The sequence below is a fragment of the Engystomops pustulosus genome, chromosome 1 (assembly GCF_040894005.1).
Source record: "Engystomops pustulosus chromosome 1, aEngPut4.maternal, whole genome shotgun sequence".
Taxonomy (NCBI): domain Eukaryota; kingdom Metazoa; phylum Chordata; class Amphibia; order Anura; family Leptodactylidae; genus Engystomops; species Engystomops pustulosus.
This window is the reverse complement of record NC_092411.1, coordinates 266,682,011-266,699,305: the sequence shown is the minus strand read 5'-3', so window position 1 is coordinate 266,699,305 and position 17,295 is coordinate 266,682,011. Positions and strand designations below refer to the sequence as shown.

Here is a 17,295-nt window from a genome sequence, read left to right as displayed (position 1 = left end):
CCAAACCAAAACGTGCAATGACCGATCTATAGTTGATCAATAGAGCGGCGTCACTTTGCTTCTACATTGATCGGCTCTTTTACAGTATTGTTGATGGTGAAGAAGAGCTCGGCTGAGATGCACCATGGATGGTCTAGTGATCTCCCAGCCTCAACTGTAGTGGAAAACCAGGGTGCTAGGTATCTCGGCATGGATCCAATGGTATATCAGGTCCTCGGTGCTTTCTACTTCCTGCTCCCGTTTCAGCACACAGGAAATACCACCTCAGTCACTGTTGTAGCGAACGATTTAAGGGCTGGATATTTTCTAATTTAAGATATGACAAGGAATAAGGACTTGAGGACTCATGAGAAAGGATTGGTGGGGAATCATTAGATGTTGAACTTTTTTTTTTTGGTTGTTAACCCATTATGAGCCTGTTTTACTCTTCAAAATAATGATATTTCCCATGCTAGTTCCCATCTTTACTCTCTTGTGTTTGATTTGCAGGCCATCCAGAAAAATGCCGGTTTCCGGGTCTGGATCCTCTTCTTCTTAGTGATGTGCTCATTTTCTTTGCTCTTCCTGGACTGGTATGATAGTTAATCATTGGATTGAGCCGTACAGCCATAACCTAATAATTGCACAATGTTAAATCTCTGAGAAAATGCCACATCTCCGTCGTCTGTCTCGCTCGCTTGGATATGTTAATAAATGTCACTTGTGATAATGAGGTCGTGGAGGTGTCTACAATTAACCGGAAGATATTGAGCTGTTTGTATTACCTACAGAAAGGCCAGACATGTCCACGCTGTTTACACAGTGGCCGTTACTTGTAATGTCAAATGAAGCCGGGAAATTTTTTTTTTTTCTTCTTCTTCTGTATTATCTTCACTTTGGGGGACTATGAAACCACAATTCTGTATCTTTAATAAAGGGACTTCTTTGAAGACCATTGAAGGATATGAGGAGGGCTGATGCTTTCTGGCAGGTCCCTGAGGATATGAAATCTTATAGCCAAGGCTTCAAAGCGAAGACTAAAAATTCATAAAACACCTTGAGGGAGATTTTATAGATGATGATTATAATCCACTATCCTTACCTCTTAAGACAAGACTCATGATCGGAAAAGTTTTGCCTTGCCCTAAATGTCTTAGGATCGTTATGGTGGCAATTACTCAAAGTTGTAATTCGAAGCTTCTGGTCCCAAGCTTCCCAACTTACCAATACCATTATAGTACTTGTATCCTACTAGGGTTATTGGTTTCCTTCACCCCCCCCCCCCCCCCCAGGGCTTTAGATCCTGAACTTGTTCTTTAAACCCTTACACATATACATTGAGCTCTCTCCATCCTGATACAATGGAGAAAAAAGTATTGTGTCAGCCACCAATTGTGCTCGTTCTCCCACCTAAAAAAGATGGGAGAGGCCTGGAGGTGACATCATAGGTAGAACCTCAACTATGAGAAATGATGGGAAAACAAATCCGGAAATTACATTGTCTGATTTTTAAATAATTTATTAACAAATTAAGGTGGTAAATAAGTGTTTGGTCAATAACAAAAGTTCATGTCAATACTCTGTTATATTTCCTTTGTTGGCAATGACAGAGGTCATGCATTTTCTGTTAAGTCTTCACAAGGTTGGCGTAAGGTGTTCCTGGTTGGGACGTCCTCCATGCAGATCTCCTCTAGAGCAGTGATGTTTTGGGGCTGTCGATGGGAACATGGACTTTCATCGCCAAGACCTTAAAAAGCTTCTTGTGAGGCCACTGTTGCCCTGGTGGTGGGCTTGGGATCATTGTCATGATGAAGGACCCAGCCACGTTTCATCTTCAATGCCTTTGCTGATGGAAGGAGGTTCACACTCAAAATCTCCATGATACATGGCCCCATTCATTCTTTCATGTACACAGATCATTTCCCCACGGTCCATTGCAGAGAAGCGGCTTTTCGTCATGTTGCCCTCCCCTATGCCCCACAGTAGATCTGTTGATCTTTGGATGCAGCTCAGCAGTCACTCTCCTCCAAACACGACGAGTTGTGTTTCTACCAAACACATCTACTTTGGTTTCATCTGACTACATGACATTCTCCCAATAATCTTCTGGAACATCCAAATACTCCCTAGCAAACTTCAGACAGGCCGGAATATGTATTGGCTCAAGCAGGGGGACACGTCTGGCACTGGCATTACTACAGGTAATGAGAGGAGGACAGAGGAGCCTCTTACAGAAGAAGTTACAGGTCTGTGCAAATAAATTCTTTAAAATTTATGTAATGTGATTTTCTGGATTTGTTTTCTCATTGTTTCTCATAGTTGAGGTTCTACCTGATGTAGAATTACAAGTCATCTTTTTAAGTGGGAGAACTTGCACAATTGGTGGCTGTCTAAATACTTTTTTCCACACTGTATGTATGTATTTTTCTGCAAAAATAGAGCTTTGTCACTTTTTTTTTTTTTTTGTGAGAAAATAAACTGGTTCATACCGTTGACTTGATATAGAGAATCTATACCTTTTTTCGGAGCCACCAATACACATTGAGAAGAGCAGGTGTTTTAATAATATCCTTATGGATTTGGTCCATTAAGTCCAACATATTATCCATTTGAAAACCCCACAAGACTGACGTCCATTTCACTAAAGTAAAGAAAAAATTAATTACCAACTAAAAATAAATTACAGATTATACAGATTTTTCCCGGTCACATGAAGAACTACCTATCGAGGGTAGATGGGTCTTGAAGAGGTTCATCGGCAACAAATTTCTCTAGTTGGGAAGAGTCTTGCATCCTGGTAAACTCTTATAAATGCAGATGCATCCTGTTACTAATGCAATATCCATTTTGTACAACCGTTCTGCAATAAAGATAAGTGTATTGATAACATTTGGTACGTTGTGGTCAATGGATGGTTGGTTGATGTTGCAACGTTAGAATGTCTCTTGTGTAGGCAGATTTTTTTCCATCAACTTGTAAAATTCAACAATCTTCTAGGACACAGCTTGAGCAGGTATATTGATGGTACTTACTGGAGGATTTTAACTTATTATTCAATTGGATGTCAGAGGACCATGCACATTAGACTAATAACTACCAAGACAAGCAAAAGTGCTAGAACCACCGACCAATGAATGATTATTACATGCCTGACAGGCCTTTGTTATGCAAAGGTTGTGTGTGGAACCAATAATCAGGCAGCTAAATTTCAATATGGCTGATTATTTTGTTCTCAAGGAAGAAAAACCACCTTTAAAGGCGGCTTGCAGTGGCATTTCCTAACTATTGATTGAAAACCTCTACACTACACCAGTGATGGTGAACCTCTTAGAGGTTGAGTGGCCAAATTACAACCCAAAAAAAACCTCTTATTCATCACAGCAATTTAATCAGCAACTTATTGATTCCTGCTCTTCCACAGCTTTCAATTATATTACCGAAACCATTGAAAGGAGGAGGGGAAATTTAGATTATCATTGTACCTTCCTTCCCGGGTTCTAATGGAACAGGGAGAATTGTGGAGCAGTGGCTTCAATTATAATCCGGCCCCGTCTACACTTCCTTGCTCCTAATGCAGCCCAAGAAGTGTTACTTTAGATTGCACTGTACATGACACATCCTCGGCTAGCCAGCACTGCTGGAGGAGCCTTGCGTTACTCAACCTGTCTGGCAACCTCTGGGACGGGGCTCCGTGCCATGGGTTTGCCACCACTACACTATAGTATCAGATTCTGACCTCCTAATTTCCCGTTTAGTTCATGTGACGTGCCCTCCTCTTACTCTGCTATATAATCCCCATCCTTCTCCTACCTACCTTCTAAATATTTCATTCCATCAATCGTTTTGATCAGTCTCTTCAGTTTGGTTCAAAATACAAACCATGGCATACAAGGCTATCTCCTTCAAATATCTCAAATCCCATTTTCCTCTGCTACACCTGGTTCTCCATAAGACCTTCTGATTTTCACTTTGGAAATGTCTTGGTGCACAACCCAAATACTTTAAAGCGTAACTCCAATGTCATAATGATTTTACCAAATTGTCATATGTGATTTCCCCCTTTAAAAACAAACAGAAGGTTGCCTATATCGTGATCCTCATAGCTCCCTCCCATGGAGTCATTTTCTTCCACAAGATTACACAACAAAAAGACCAGGACAATTGTAATTTTTCTCACATTTTATTTAGTAATAAAGAATGGAACAATCAAAGTGTTCACTGGCAAAAGAGAGAAAAATCAAACATTCAGTCAGCATGGAAGGAAAATAATAGCAAACAATTAACATCCCTAAAGTTCTAGTAAATGTCCCTAAATTTGTCAGCAACATACATATTGGAGGCTGGTGGAGGCGGGAGTGGAGGGCTACATGTGAATGGTGCTGGTTGTGGAGCCAGTGACGTGTAACCGTGCGAGATGTGAGTGTTGTGTTCTACGACTATAGGAGAGCGCTCTTAGTGTGTCTACATATCATCGTGTCAAGACATTAGAAGCCTTATAATATAGTATAAATGTGTTTTATGAATTTGCCATATTCCATTCTACCCAAGAACCAGGTTGCTTTCTTTTGTAATGGTGAATCTTATTCCATTGGAATGTTGGTTCTTTCATTCCAGAAATTAAAGAATTTTTGAGATATCTACCAAATCTTTACCTTGCATCAATTTTAAAATGGGCTTTATTTGATTTGTAATTTACCTTCAGTTATTATTTAGTGATCTATAAGCCTCCAATCATTGTTTTCCATCCCATAGGCTTACGACCACCATAAGCCTCCATTCGTTACTGTACAGCCCCTAAGCTTTTGATCACTATTGTCTTGCCCGTCGGCCTACGACCATCGTTGTCTGAACCATAAGCCTCCATTCGTTACTGTACAACCCCTAAGCTTTCAATCACTATTGTCCGGCCCATCGGCCTACGACCATCATTGTCGGAACCATAAGCCTCCATTCGTTACTGTACAACCCCTAAGCTTCAGATCACTATTGTCCGGCCCATCGGCCTACGATCATCGTTGTCGGAACCATAAGCCTCCATTTGTTACTGTACAACCCCTAAGCTTCTGATCACTATTGTCCGGCCCATCGGCCTACGACCATCGTTGTCGGAACCATAAGCCTCCATTCGTTACTGTACAGCCCCTAAGCTTCTGATCACTATTGTCCAGCCTTTGAGCCTACGACCATCGTTGTCTGAACCATAAGCCTCCATTCGTTACTGTACAACCCCTAAGCTTCAGATCACTATTGTCCAGCCCATCAGCCTACGACCATCGTTGTCGGAACCCTAAGCCTCCATTCGTTACTGTACAACCCCTAAGCTTATGATCACTAGTGTCCGACCCATCGGCCTACGACCATCATTGTCTGAACCATAAGCCTCCATTCGTTACTGTACAACCCCTAAGCTTTCAATCACTATTGTCCGGCCTATCGGCCTACGACCATCGTTGTCTGAACCATAAGCCTCCTTTTGTTATTTTACAACCCCTAACCTTCCGATCACTATTGTCTGGCCCAACAGCTTATGACCTCCATTATCTGAACCATAAGCCTCCATTCTTTATTGTACAACCCATAGGCCTCAAATCACCATTGTATGACTTCCAATTACCATAGCAGTGGCCTGTAGGTTTCCAGAAATTGATGTACAATGTATTGGACCAGTCACCACTGTATTCGGTAACCATTGACCCCCCAATCGCCATTGTACATTCGATAAGTCTTTAATCCTAGTATAAAGCTTAGGCTTGTAATCACCTTTATACAACGACCCATAGATCTCCAATCACTATTGTATAACCCATGAGCCCCCAAACAATGTTATATAAGTTATGGGCTCCCAGTTTCAATTTTGTGAGACGCCCCCTCCCTCTTGACCATTATAAGGTCTCCAATCACCATTTTATGACCCATTACCCCAGCACAAACTGTACACACCGGCTGAATGCAGACGTTTTGTGGGTTGAAGCAATACGTATGAGACTACAGTCTATCAATCCACTAAAAGCGAGAGACATTATAGAGGCAAGAAATGTATTGGCATAGATTATTTTACCAAAGAATTACTCACTTCTCTACATATTTACAATGGCCGACAGATTGCCAGGGAAATGACAAATCGGATACCCTTTAAAACAGTACTGTGCATGGCCAAGCTCGACCACGTGCACCCTAGGATTTACAAACTGTCCTTAAGGTGGGGACAGATGAGGGTTCTGACTTGCCCCATTGTCCAGCCCCAATATTTATACCTGATAATGGGATAAACTACTACAAAAATCATGACTGAAAGGTATATAAAAATGTAGAGTGGAGAATTTGAGGTCTTGCCATAGGGGCCAACCCGGATGTGAGTGAAAAACTGGACTATAGGTTCTTTGTACATGATGTCCAGTTATATTACTACAAATATTTCTAAATCGCTTCGCTTATAACAGTCAGAGTGATACATTAATGGAATGTGATATTGTATTGTGTGTGGATCTTCTAGGCCGTGATTTCTTCCTTACCTAAATATTATTACCATATACAAATCCTATCGCCATCTATCCATGACTGGGTGTAGATGAGCAGAATAGTAACAATCCTAACCAGTAATTCTCCATAAATACTATCCTTTTAACTAATGGGACAATTCAGGCAGAATTCCCGATTGCTCCTCTGGCTATGCTGACATGTACATTAACCAATCCAATTAATTGGACATAGAATTGGGGCAAAGAATGCAAGAAGCTTTCCCAGAATGCAGTAAATGTTTAAAAACAAGGTAGTTAAAGAGGATTTTGAAGGAATATCTGAAAGCTTCTTGGTGGTTGGGGAAGGGATAACAAAAAAGCATACTAAGGTCCACTTCATATCTCCTTTTGGTCTTCAGTTATTTCCTTCATTTATTTTTTAGCCAAAACCAGTTGAGAAAGAAAGAAGTCTTCTCTTTATACCGACTTCGGTGAAGTCGACTCACCTGGTTTTGGCTCACAATTACGGAATCAAAAAACTGAAGACCAAATGGGAGACTCTGCTTAGTCACCCGATTCCGGCATCGGAGAGAACATTTTTTTGTGGACTATCCCAGGGTGGAAAGAGGTGTCCTTTCACTAGGCTCACTCGGGGCAATCAGGGGCTTTAGCAGATCCTGGTTCCAATAAGTGACCTCCACCACTTGTTGGGACGCTCGCCTACAAGACAGGAGCCACCGTAGGGCAAGTATACATTGTGTTTTATGTTATTACATTGGGATGGTCTTGTTTTCCTACAAAGCAACCAATCGGAGGAGGCTGAACTGGAGGGAGGAACCTTGACCAATTAAAAGGTTGGGGGCGTGTCTTTGCCTATCTCAGAAATCCTGTAAGAACTGCCAGTTAGTGAAGCCCAAGAAAGTCCATTTTTGGCATCCCTATAGGTATTAACTACCATATTTTAACGAACTGAAGGAGGGGGAGATAATTCAACTTTGCAGTAGAGAAGATCTTCTGTAACAAACTCTACAGTGAAAATATTGGCCTTAAAATTCTAATTGTGTTACAGGTGAATATTCACTTAACTGCCTCTGAAATTCAGTGGGATAACATGTAAATATATCTTCATTTTTACTTATAATTTTGGCAAAGACTGAATGTGACATGGCCCATGACCCCCCCCCCCCCCTCCAAAAAAAAACCTTGATTATTTATCATATTTATCAGATTCACAAAATGCGCTTCATTTCAAGCCTTTTACCAACACATAAGTCTCAACTCTTGGTGATCACCGATATATCGTTTACTGAAAGCATAACCAGAAACACGGCTTTTATCATCTAGAATTACAACTACCACGGACATAAGAAATTTCCTGCTACTTCACGCAACTCAAGTATAAAAACATCCAAAAATATCCAGAGTTTTACATTCCAAAATCTGCATTTGTGTTATTCTTATTGCAAATGCAGAACGTTATCGTCCTCCTGTAGGAAATATGACATTGACAGGTTTAGATTAATTCATTCTTTAGGCTCTCATCACAGCATCTGTTATTCAATAGAGTGGAAAGAAATGTAAAAAAAAAAAAAATACCCGAAACTGAACTTTCAAGCTTTCAATATCGAGCTATTTTCTAAAAAGATTTTTTTTTTTTTTTCATATATTGCTTCAGGGAAAAGAAATAATGTCTTTAAAGATCTGTGAACTGACCGAAGAGGAGAACGATAAGGGGGATTAATTTTCTAGGTTTATAAGTCTTATCGAGGGTAAGAGGAATTGATTTCTACACCAAAAGTAAAAAAATATGATGTAGAAAAATATCCACTGGTCATGTTCCAAAAAACATAAATGTTGCTTTGTTGGGGGAAGAGAATTCTAAAGAGATTCCACTTGAAAAAAACCAGACGGTCAACTTTGACCTAGTTGATTCCGGTATGGTGATGTCTAGTGAACCTAGACCTGGACAAAAATGGTCTTCAAGGTCGTTGACCTAGATACGTTGACCTAAATGCAGTAGCAATGGTTTTATTTGGTCAAAAAATTACATGGTCATGTCTAGTCAATCTTAATTGCTATGTTTTTTTATGTCTAAATTTGATTGAGATACATCTTACTTAGTCTACCATGAAGTCAACAAAATTCATAAGTTCTCAAAGTCAACCTTGACCTAGACACAGTCGAGATGGTCTTTTTTAGTCAGCCTTGACAAACCAACCTTGTATGGTGATATCTAGTGAACCTAGATCTGAAGACAGTTGGTCTTCACTGTCAATGTTGACCTAGATACAGTAAGGTTGACTTAAATTGTCATGCTAAAACCAATTGGCGTAGTCATGTCCAGTCAATCTTAATTTGTATGGTTTTCACGTCTAAACTTGATTAAAATACATCCTACATAGTCTACTATCATCACAACGATGGTGCCATGTAGTCGGCCTTGACTTCGATACAGTCGAGATGGTCCCATGTAGTCTACCTTGACCGATACAGTTAAGATGGCCCAATCTAGTCAACCTTGACCTTGGTTTACTGTAAACTCTACTGGGATGTTTTTATAATGTCAACCATAACCAAGTTGGGATGGTCCTACCTTTTTAACCAATATTGGTTATATTTTTCCATCTAAACCTGAAGAAAATTCTTTTTTTAATCCTATCCTACAAACTTCTACATGATCTAAGGACACCTTGATCCTCACCAAATCATCCACATTAATTTCGAACAACCATAAAAAGAAAAAAAAATATTCGCAAGCTTCCCTGTGAGGATACTTGTCTGTCTACATCTGATTGGCTGTTGATGTGTATCCATTATGATCTGTACAGTTATGTATGCACAGCAATACCAGTATACAGAAGCGTGCTTTGCTTAAACATAAATACAAGTAATTTCTAAATGAACCTTAACCACTTGATTGCCGGATAGGCAAAGCAGTTAATTGTTTTTTTTTTGTTTTTTTTTCAATTTGTTTTTTTCAATTTTATTTTTAAAGTTTCTTTTTGAGTTCTCTTTGATATTGAGAAACAACGTAAGGGGGTTTCAGCTAAGCCGACTTCTGGGAGGCTTCTGTCTCTTGCTCAGACAGCTTCTCTTCTGACAGGACGGTCATCCATGGGGATACAGAGCGTGTGATGGTTTGCTTGGCCAGGTTGTAGTGATTTATGACCGTGTAGAACTTCCCTTGAGCGCTGGTATCCTGTTCGGTGTAATAGTTGTCAAGGGCTGCAGGGATGCATCGATTGTTCTGCAAATAGATAAGAAAAAAAATGAATTGAAGGTCGGCAAAGGTCTACCACAAAACCACGCTCCACACAGATGAACAGTCTGTGGTTTAGCTTCAAGTCTTACTACTACTCTACTAACCACTACATGATTACTGTAATTTCAAGGGCTTCGAATTTGGGAACAATCTCCAAGAACAGCTCAAAAGGCAGAGGAATTCCTCGAAGGGAGGTTATGTTGGAAGCAAAAACATCCAATTCTAATTTCTTGGTGTTCATAGTCAAGTTTTTGAACTTTTTTGACATATGGATTACCTCTGGTTCATTCCCCAGAAATACAACATGGCACAATATGGAACCATTTATGATCATCCTTTAGGTTCTCACTTATTCCTCACTGAGGTTATGTGGGTGATGTGACTTGAGGATTCCCAAGTTTATTTGATTGTTATCCCTTGTCTTTTGCCTTCTATCTACGATCGATGGGTATCAGATGGTGTTGAACGGACCTGTTCAGGTTCACAGAGTTTGGCCAAACTTTGAACAAAACTTTGATTCATGTACCAGAAGCCGAAACCCGGGCGTCTGCTTGACCATATCCTACCATATCCTGCAATACTATAACAGCCCGTTAACCAGTTTTTCCAAGGTGAACCCGAATGCTAAACTTCCAGACTTGGGTTCAGGGACCCAAACATTGCAGTTTGAGTAGACTCAACTCTAGTGTCTGACCACTTTCACTGATTGAGTGAAGTTAGAGGTCGAGCATACGTCCTGCTGCTCCATTCAGTACTATGGGAGCCCCAGAAATTGGCAAGCAAAGCCCTTGATTTTCAGCGCTATCATAGACTTTCACAGTGAATGAGAGGGCCGGAGATAGCCGAACACCGTTCTCTCTCTAATTTTCAAAACTCCCATAGTATTGAATGGAGCGGCAGGACACGTTATACACGTTAGGTATCACCATGTCCCAAAATATCCGATCTATCAAAATATAATAACGTTTTTTCCCAATGTTGAAACCAGTAACTGAAAATAACTCCCAAATATCCAAAAAGACACTTTTTGCCACTTTGCTACATGTAAAAAATTTCTAAAAAGTTGTCCCAAAAACGATAGCAAAGAAAAAAGTTATAAAAATGAAAACTGCTAATTAACTTTTGTGCGGGGACCGTCTGTATTTTATAAGATTTTATTTTTCGGACCAATGTTCTGCACGGGTGTATGGGTGAGGTATTAATATAACAAAAATGAATTTGCACTTAAGGACACCTGACTTCTAGATGGACCGCTGGTTGTTGGCAGTTATGAAAAGTGTCTGTAATGAAGCTTTACTCTTAATACAGACAGTCCCCGGGTTACGTACAAGATAGGTTTGTTCTTAAGTCGAATTTGTATGTAAGTCAAAACTGTATATTTTATAATTGTAGATCCAGGCAAAAATATTTTTTTGCCCCAGTGACAATTGGAGTTTCAAAATTTTTTTGCTGTAATTGGACCAAGGATTATCAATAAAGCTTCATTACAGACACCTCAAAGCTGATCATTGCAGCCGAGGCCTAAAGTAAAGCATCCAGAGAGGTCACCGGAAGTCGCAGGGGGCAGAGAGGACGGTCTTTAACTAGGGGTCATCTGTAAGTCGGGTGTCCTTAAGTAGGGGACTGCCTATATTTGTTCCCGTGACAACCCAAAACTTTAAAAATCCGGCACTGGGCCAAAAAAAAAAGAGTTACCCTTACAAAATAGATCAGTTCCGGCTAACATACAAATTCAACTTAAGAACAAAACTACAGAACCTATCCTGTATGTAACCCGGGGTTTGTCCTGTAGTGGAGTTCTGAACCCACTTCATCACTAAACCAAATTTCCGGTTTATTGAATTTAGCGATGGTGCTGGGACCCTGGACTCTCCGCACGCAGTTCACCATTTTATATTAAAAAGAAGTCTAATTAGCACAGAATGTTCTGACTCGCACCTAAAATATCTGAACTAATTAGTTTCCTGAGGGGAGCGGCCGTTGTCTATGGATACTACGCTGCCTGCACCGGAGAACTGTCAGAACCTGATACAGCAGACAATCCGTGGACATGATCCGGATGTTGGAGAGAGACTACTACAGAGGGATAGGAATCTTCTGCTGAAGGTTATGCTGGTAGTTATGGGGTTTGGGCTAGTTATAGGGCATCTACCAGTAGGATGAAGGACTGTATGCATAATGAGTCTGAGAGGCTTCAGGCTCCATAGGTGTTAATAGAGTCTGGAGCCCCTCAGGCTCATTTGCATACAGTCTTTCATCCTGGTGGTAGATGTCCTTTAAGCTCGTTACCTGGTAGTCAGTGGCTAACTATCTCTGTTAGCCATGTTGTAGAATAGCAGTTGCCGGTTGAGATCTCTTCACTTTCTGCCAAGCGCATCCCCATACAAAGTACAGTGGTGGTGCTTGGTACTGCACCCGTTGGGGGAGTTTTATCAAAAGTGTCTGAGGTAAAACTGTTCTAATTGATCATGAAAACCAATCAGAGCTCAGGTTTCATTTCATAAATTGCTTTAGTGAAATAAAAGCTGCGCTCTGATTGGTTGCCGTGGGTAATTAGAACAGTTTTGTTCTAAAAAGCGTCTGATAAATTTCCCCCATTGACTTTATTGGGTATCAGCCCTGTATACACATTGGTTATTGCTTTTCTCCGATCTGTTGGCGATATTACACATCGGAGAAAAGCAATAACCAATCTGTTGGCGATATTTTTTACCTCCCTCGACAGGTCCCTGCAGGTCTCTCTGATATTCCTAGACGTCTGGCCTCATCTCTGTATCCAGGCGGCTGATAAGCAATGGGATTTATATTTTTTCGGGATTCCTTGTGTCCCTGATAACTAGCGGCACGCGCATCGTGCTTCATTACCTTGAGGGATGTGATTAATCGGGCCACACACCGTGAAGACGTCTCTGCCGACGCTGATGGATCGGAGAGCGAAGGAGCGTTTAAAGGTGGACCCCAGCTGGAAAATATGGGAATACCGCCAGGCAGTCCAGACCGTGATACTACATGACAGCCACTTCATCAATTATACTGTACAATGGTCGCCCTCACCCCAAATATGAAATGGGGCCTCTGGACAGTGAGCAGTCAGATACATGACCCGTCCTGCAGCCATTTTGAATCATATATTTCTGCCTAATTAAGGGAACTATGTGGTGTTTTGTGGTCCTACTTCTATGTGAGACATGTGGTTATAAGAACCACTAGTGTCTGACACATATAAATAGTGCAAGTCAAGACAAGGCCGGGCCCTTATATTATCATTAGTACTTTGGGCACTTCCATTATTCGCTAGTATTTGTACACAAACATGACGCCATCCGACAGGAACACAATGGTGGGTAACACCTAAAGTATTTCAGATAACACAGAATCCACTATTAAAATAGGTCATGCTCACCACCAGCCCCTCCCTACACACTGAGCATCCACAGGTCACAGAGCATGCCCACAACATTTACTCATACAAGTCAATAAACATTTTTATGTGGCTGCTTTAAAGGGGTTGGCCACTTCTCAATAAATGTCTTCCATTAGACAGGTCTCTGCATCTGTATGTTCCTGTGTCTTTGCCTCCTATTAGAGCTTTAGCCTTTCCCCCTTCTCCACATGTTACACTTTGCATCTTCACACAACTTCCTGCTTCTCACTCGTTCAGTTCTTCATGGCAGCCTCCAGTGTGTCTTTTTTTCTCTCCATCAGTCTCACTGACAGACACAGGAAGAGGGGAGCAGGATGAGTTATAATCTCCTGTTGTCAGGTCCCTCCTATTTATCAGTGTAGAAAAATATAAACAAAGCACAGAGAGTCTGCACACACCCATAAAGGAAGCATCATGGATGATGAACCAGTTGGTGAGCATTCAGGGATTATTATTAAGGCAGTAAAGGCACATAGGCAATTTATGTTCGAGAGTGGCCAAACCCTTTAAAGGAAATTTCTGATCAGCAAGAGACTATCCTCCCTACAAAATAAAATAAATTTAAAAAAATTGCTGGGAAAAGCTTTTATTGCTGGGTAGTGAGCAGCGAACGCTTTATAAATGTGGGTAGTTAAGAATCAGGAGACTCTTCTCTCTAAGTCAGATAGTATGGAACAATAGCAAAAAATATTAATAACCTTCGCTGCATTAGGTACGAATCCTGTTCTTGAGACGGTTTATTGTCTGCATCTCTAACGATCTACGGCAGGGAATGGGTTTTATTTTTAGGTCTGTGATAGTCTAGGGCGGCCCACCACCACCCCTTGTGGTCTACAACAGTAAAGGTGTTACTATCAGCCACTCAGGTGATTTAAGGAAGTGAAAAGTCAATATTCCCAGTGATCCAGGGTAGTCAATAGGTCAATTATGGGCTCATGTTAGAACCTCTGGTGGTCAAAGGCAGTAAATGGGCAAATGTTAGACCCTATGATAAGATTCAACGTGACTTTACATGTACATATAGATATTTAATAGCGGGAGATTCATAATCAACACTGATTGCATACAATTTTGAACGCTGTCATATTTTAGTGGACAGCATGATTATGAGGACATAACTTTAAGAGGTGCAAAGGTAACGGTTACACACGGGGCACAAGCCTATCGGTCACATCAGTAGATAACACGTGAGATCTCACATTGTGGAGGGGTCCTGGTTGCAAAATTTGTCCTGGGGTCCTGAAACTTGTAGTTCTGTCTCAGTGCAGCCAAGTATTGGTACTAGTTACAATTGTCATTCGCTCAAAAACCATTGTGGGTGCTAATGTCCTCCGGTCCACCCCTTCATACGCAGATGGTCCCCCACCATGTCCAGGACTGTAGTTACTAATAAATCTGTCCTTGATGCAGTGATGCGATGGCTTAGTCTCGGCTCCTGTGATCTCTCTGCACTTTCATCATGGCTCTGCATCTATGATCTCCTGCTCCATCACTCACCACCCCAAGTCTTCTGCAGCCGCACATCGAGACTCCTGGGATCCAATTACCGAGGAGGCTACAATTGTCAGGCCGAGAGCGGAATATTTTACCAGACGGATTCTTCCCGATTCAAACGTTTTCCACTTCCAGGAGGATTTTTGTTATTTTGTGCGATAAGTCGTCATATATTTGTTTGTTGCTGCAGTAAATTAGTCGCTGACTGGTGGTGGGGGCACCGGGCTGCCATGAGGCTTTGTGTGGATGTCTATGGTTACAGGTCTGCTTTATCCTTATGTATACGCTTCTTCTGCTCATTGAATACCTGTAGGGTGCTCTGAGGGCGATGTGATGGGGCCGCCACCTGCAATGCCATCCGGCTTTGTGGTCTATACACCGTATACTGATGCTATATCTGCAGTGCACAGTGAGGGGGCAGATGTGTCCTGCTCTACAGAGATCACTAGACTTTGGGTTAAAGGGTATATTCACACCATCATAGCCATTTTGGTGTTAGTGATCCAGAGCGTTATGGCCCGACTTACTGACCCGACATATAATACAAATATACTCAGGATAACAAAACAACACATTCTCTAATTCACTGTTATCAACAAAAATACACCATTTCACAGATATAATTCCAACCTGTCTCCATGGATTTAAACTGGATACGCATTTCAGGTCTGAATCACAACAGTCATCAGTGCTACCTCGGTTCAGACCCGAAACGCGTGTATATTATAGGGGTTGGTTCCAGACAGAAAAATGCTATGATCTCTAAACCCAGATGCTGAAAAATGTATTGAAATACAGGACTTAGTTTTTTTCCGTAAAAGCGCCACCTCTGACCATGGTTTGTGCCGGGATTGCAGTTCAGCTGCATAGAAATGAATGGAGCTGAGCTACAATACCGGCAAGAACCATAGTCAGATGTGGCGCTGTGTTTGGAAGAAAGCAGCCATGTTTTTCTATCCTCTGGACAAGCCCTTTAACTAGAGAACATGAAAAGTCTTATTATTTTTACAGTCCATCCAGGGATAACAGTCATAGAAGCGAAGAAACTGCAAAAATGATACGTGAAACGATCTCATGTGAAAATTAGCGTTCTCCTCCTCCATAGGTGACCTGTGTGATCTCGCTGAAGAGAGCAGTGAAATAATATCAGGACTGTTCATCTGCCGCTTCACGTAGAAAAACAGAAACATCTGGACGCGAGACGCGACGGTCAATGGTTTTATTTCCGTAATTAAAGAGGCTCTCGGTGTTAACAGAAACATGTTATCTTCTCATATCTTCTCTGGGGAAAACATTTAATGATATTGCACATTTTTGGTGCCTTTGTTGCATCTTTCTCTGTAAGTGTTTAATTGGATCCAAAAACCTGTCTGAGGGGCGGGTCCATCTCTTTATGAGTCTGTCATTGGCTGTCATGGTAAGAGCTTATAGCTAGCACTTGCAATTATTTCTCCCTTTCTACCACCTTCATGCCGAGAGGGGCACGACTATACATTTCCTTCTCCCCTACTTGATGACTTCACCGTTCTCTGCTGAAATTTAGCGATTGTGCAGTGGTATCACCGCGGCTTCATAGGATAATCCGGAAGCACCATTGGAGCAAACAAGAGCAGTCACAGTGTTCCAGGGGCTGCTTGTTGTAGGTGAGTATCCTGGGTTTACTATACCAACTGAAGCTCACACTCATACTCGCCTCAAAAAAGTCTTCAGTCATAGGTATGGATGATTTGCCTGTTTGGCAAAGAAAAAGTTTCCATTTTTTCAATAACCTCAAACCTTTTTAAAATACAAGAGGCAAGTTGAGCTGCTTGCCTCTGGCAGCACTGCCATTAGTAAGGAGGCACATGGCATGGATGCATTAAAATAACGTTATATACGCATACAGACGCAACTATGTCATCTTTGGATGATTTTTTTATTTGATTTCCAATAAAATGACTTGGATTAAAAACATCTACCTGCTGGTCCTGGATCCACTTCTTCAAGTGATTCTCAGGCAACACTTCCAGCAGCAAGATGGGGAGTAGCATCAGTCACCTGCTACAAAGCAGGACATTCTATGCCTCCAGCACTTCTATGCCAAATCCATCATAAACCATGCCCAAACCAGGTTTGGGCATGGCCTCTATCATGCGCCGGCACACGAACGCCGTTGTATGATAAATCTCCCCCAGTGTCTCTATGTATAACCTGATATGTTACTACTGGATGGGGTGGAGGGGGCGCCGTTCTATGCCTTGTCTCAGGCAACAGGGATCATCATCACCCCTGGGTGTCATAAGGACATCAGCCTCCACCGGATTTTTGAACTTTTAGGAAACTAACCTTAACTCTCGTTATAGTTCACTCTAGTTTTCTACTAGAGTCAACTGTGTGTCTAAATATAAAATGGCTAACACCTCATCATAAAATAGGACCCATAGTACAAGGAGTTATCAAAACCAGCATGAAAAACGCATTCTCCATACATGCCCCCTATTACCTGCCATTTGCCATATGTACTCAATGGGGCACATTTACTTACCCGTTCCTCGGAGTTTAGAAAGTGCATTGTCTGACGATCCTGTGCCCGATATCCTGCATGTGTCGCTTCCCCGCTCAGGTCCGCCGGAGTTCACCTTCTTCTTCCTGGTGCATGTAAGTGCATTGTCTTGCAACACAACTTGAAAGCTAAATCC

At 41.5% G+C, this 17,295-nt stretch overlaps 2 protein-coding genes across 2 annotated transcripts in view; one reads left to right on the top strand and one right to left on the bottom strand.

Annotated features, from left to right (window-relative positions):
• The window catches only part of STX18 (syntaxin 18), a 92,059-nt gene extending 91,347 nt beyond the window's left edge, over positions 1 to 712 (top strand). Inside the window, exon 11 of the mRNA XM_072126094.1 lies at positions 490 to 712. Within this exon, the coding sequence (XP_071982195.1) occupies positions 490 to 585 (96 nt within the window). The 3' untranslated portion in view covers positions 586 to 712. The remainder of the gene's footprint in view (positions 1 to 489) is intronic.
• A 3,428-nt stretch (positions 713 to 4,140) lies between these two features.
• The window catches only part of NSG1 (neuronal vesicle trafficking associated 1), a 53,351-nt gene continuing 40,196 nt past the window's right edge, over positions 4,141 to 17,295 (bottom strand). Inside the window, exon 5 of the mRNA XM_072126093.1 lies at positions 4,141 to 9,684. Within this exon, the coding sequence (XP_071982194.1) occupies positions 9,484 to 9,684 (201 nt within the window). The 3' untranslated portion in view covers positions 4,141 to 9,483. The remainder of the gene's footprint in view (positions 9,685 to 17,295) is intronic.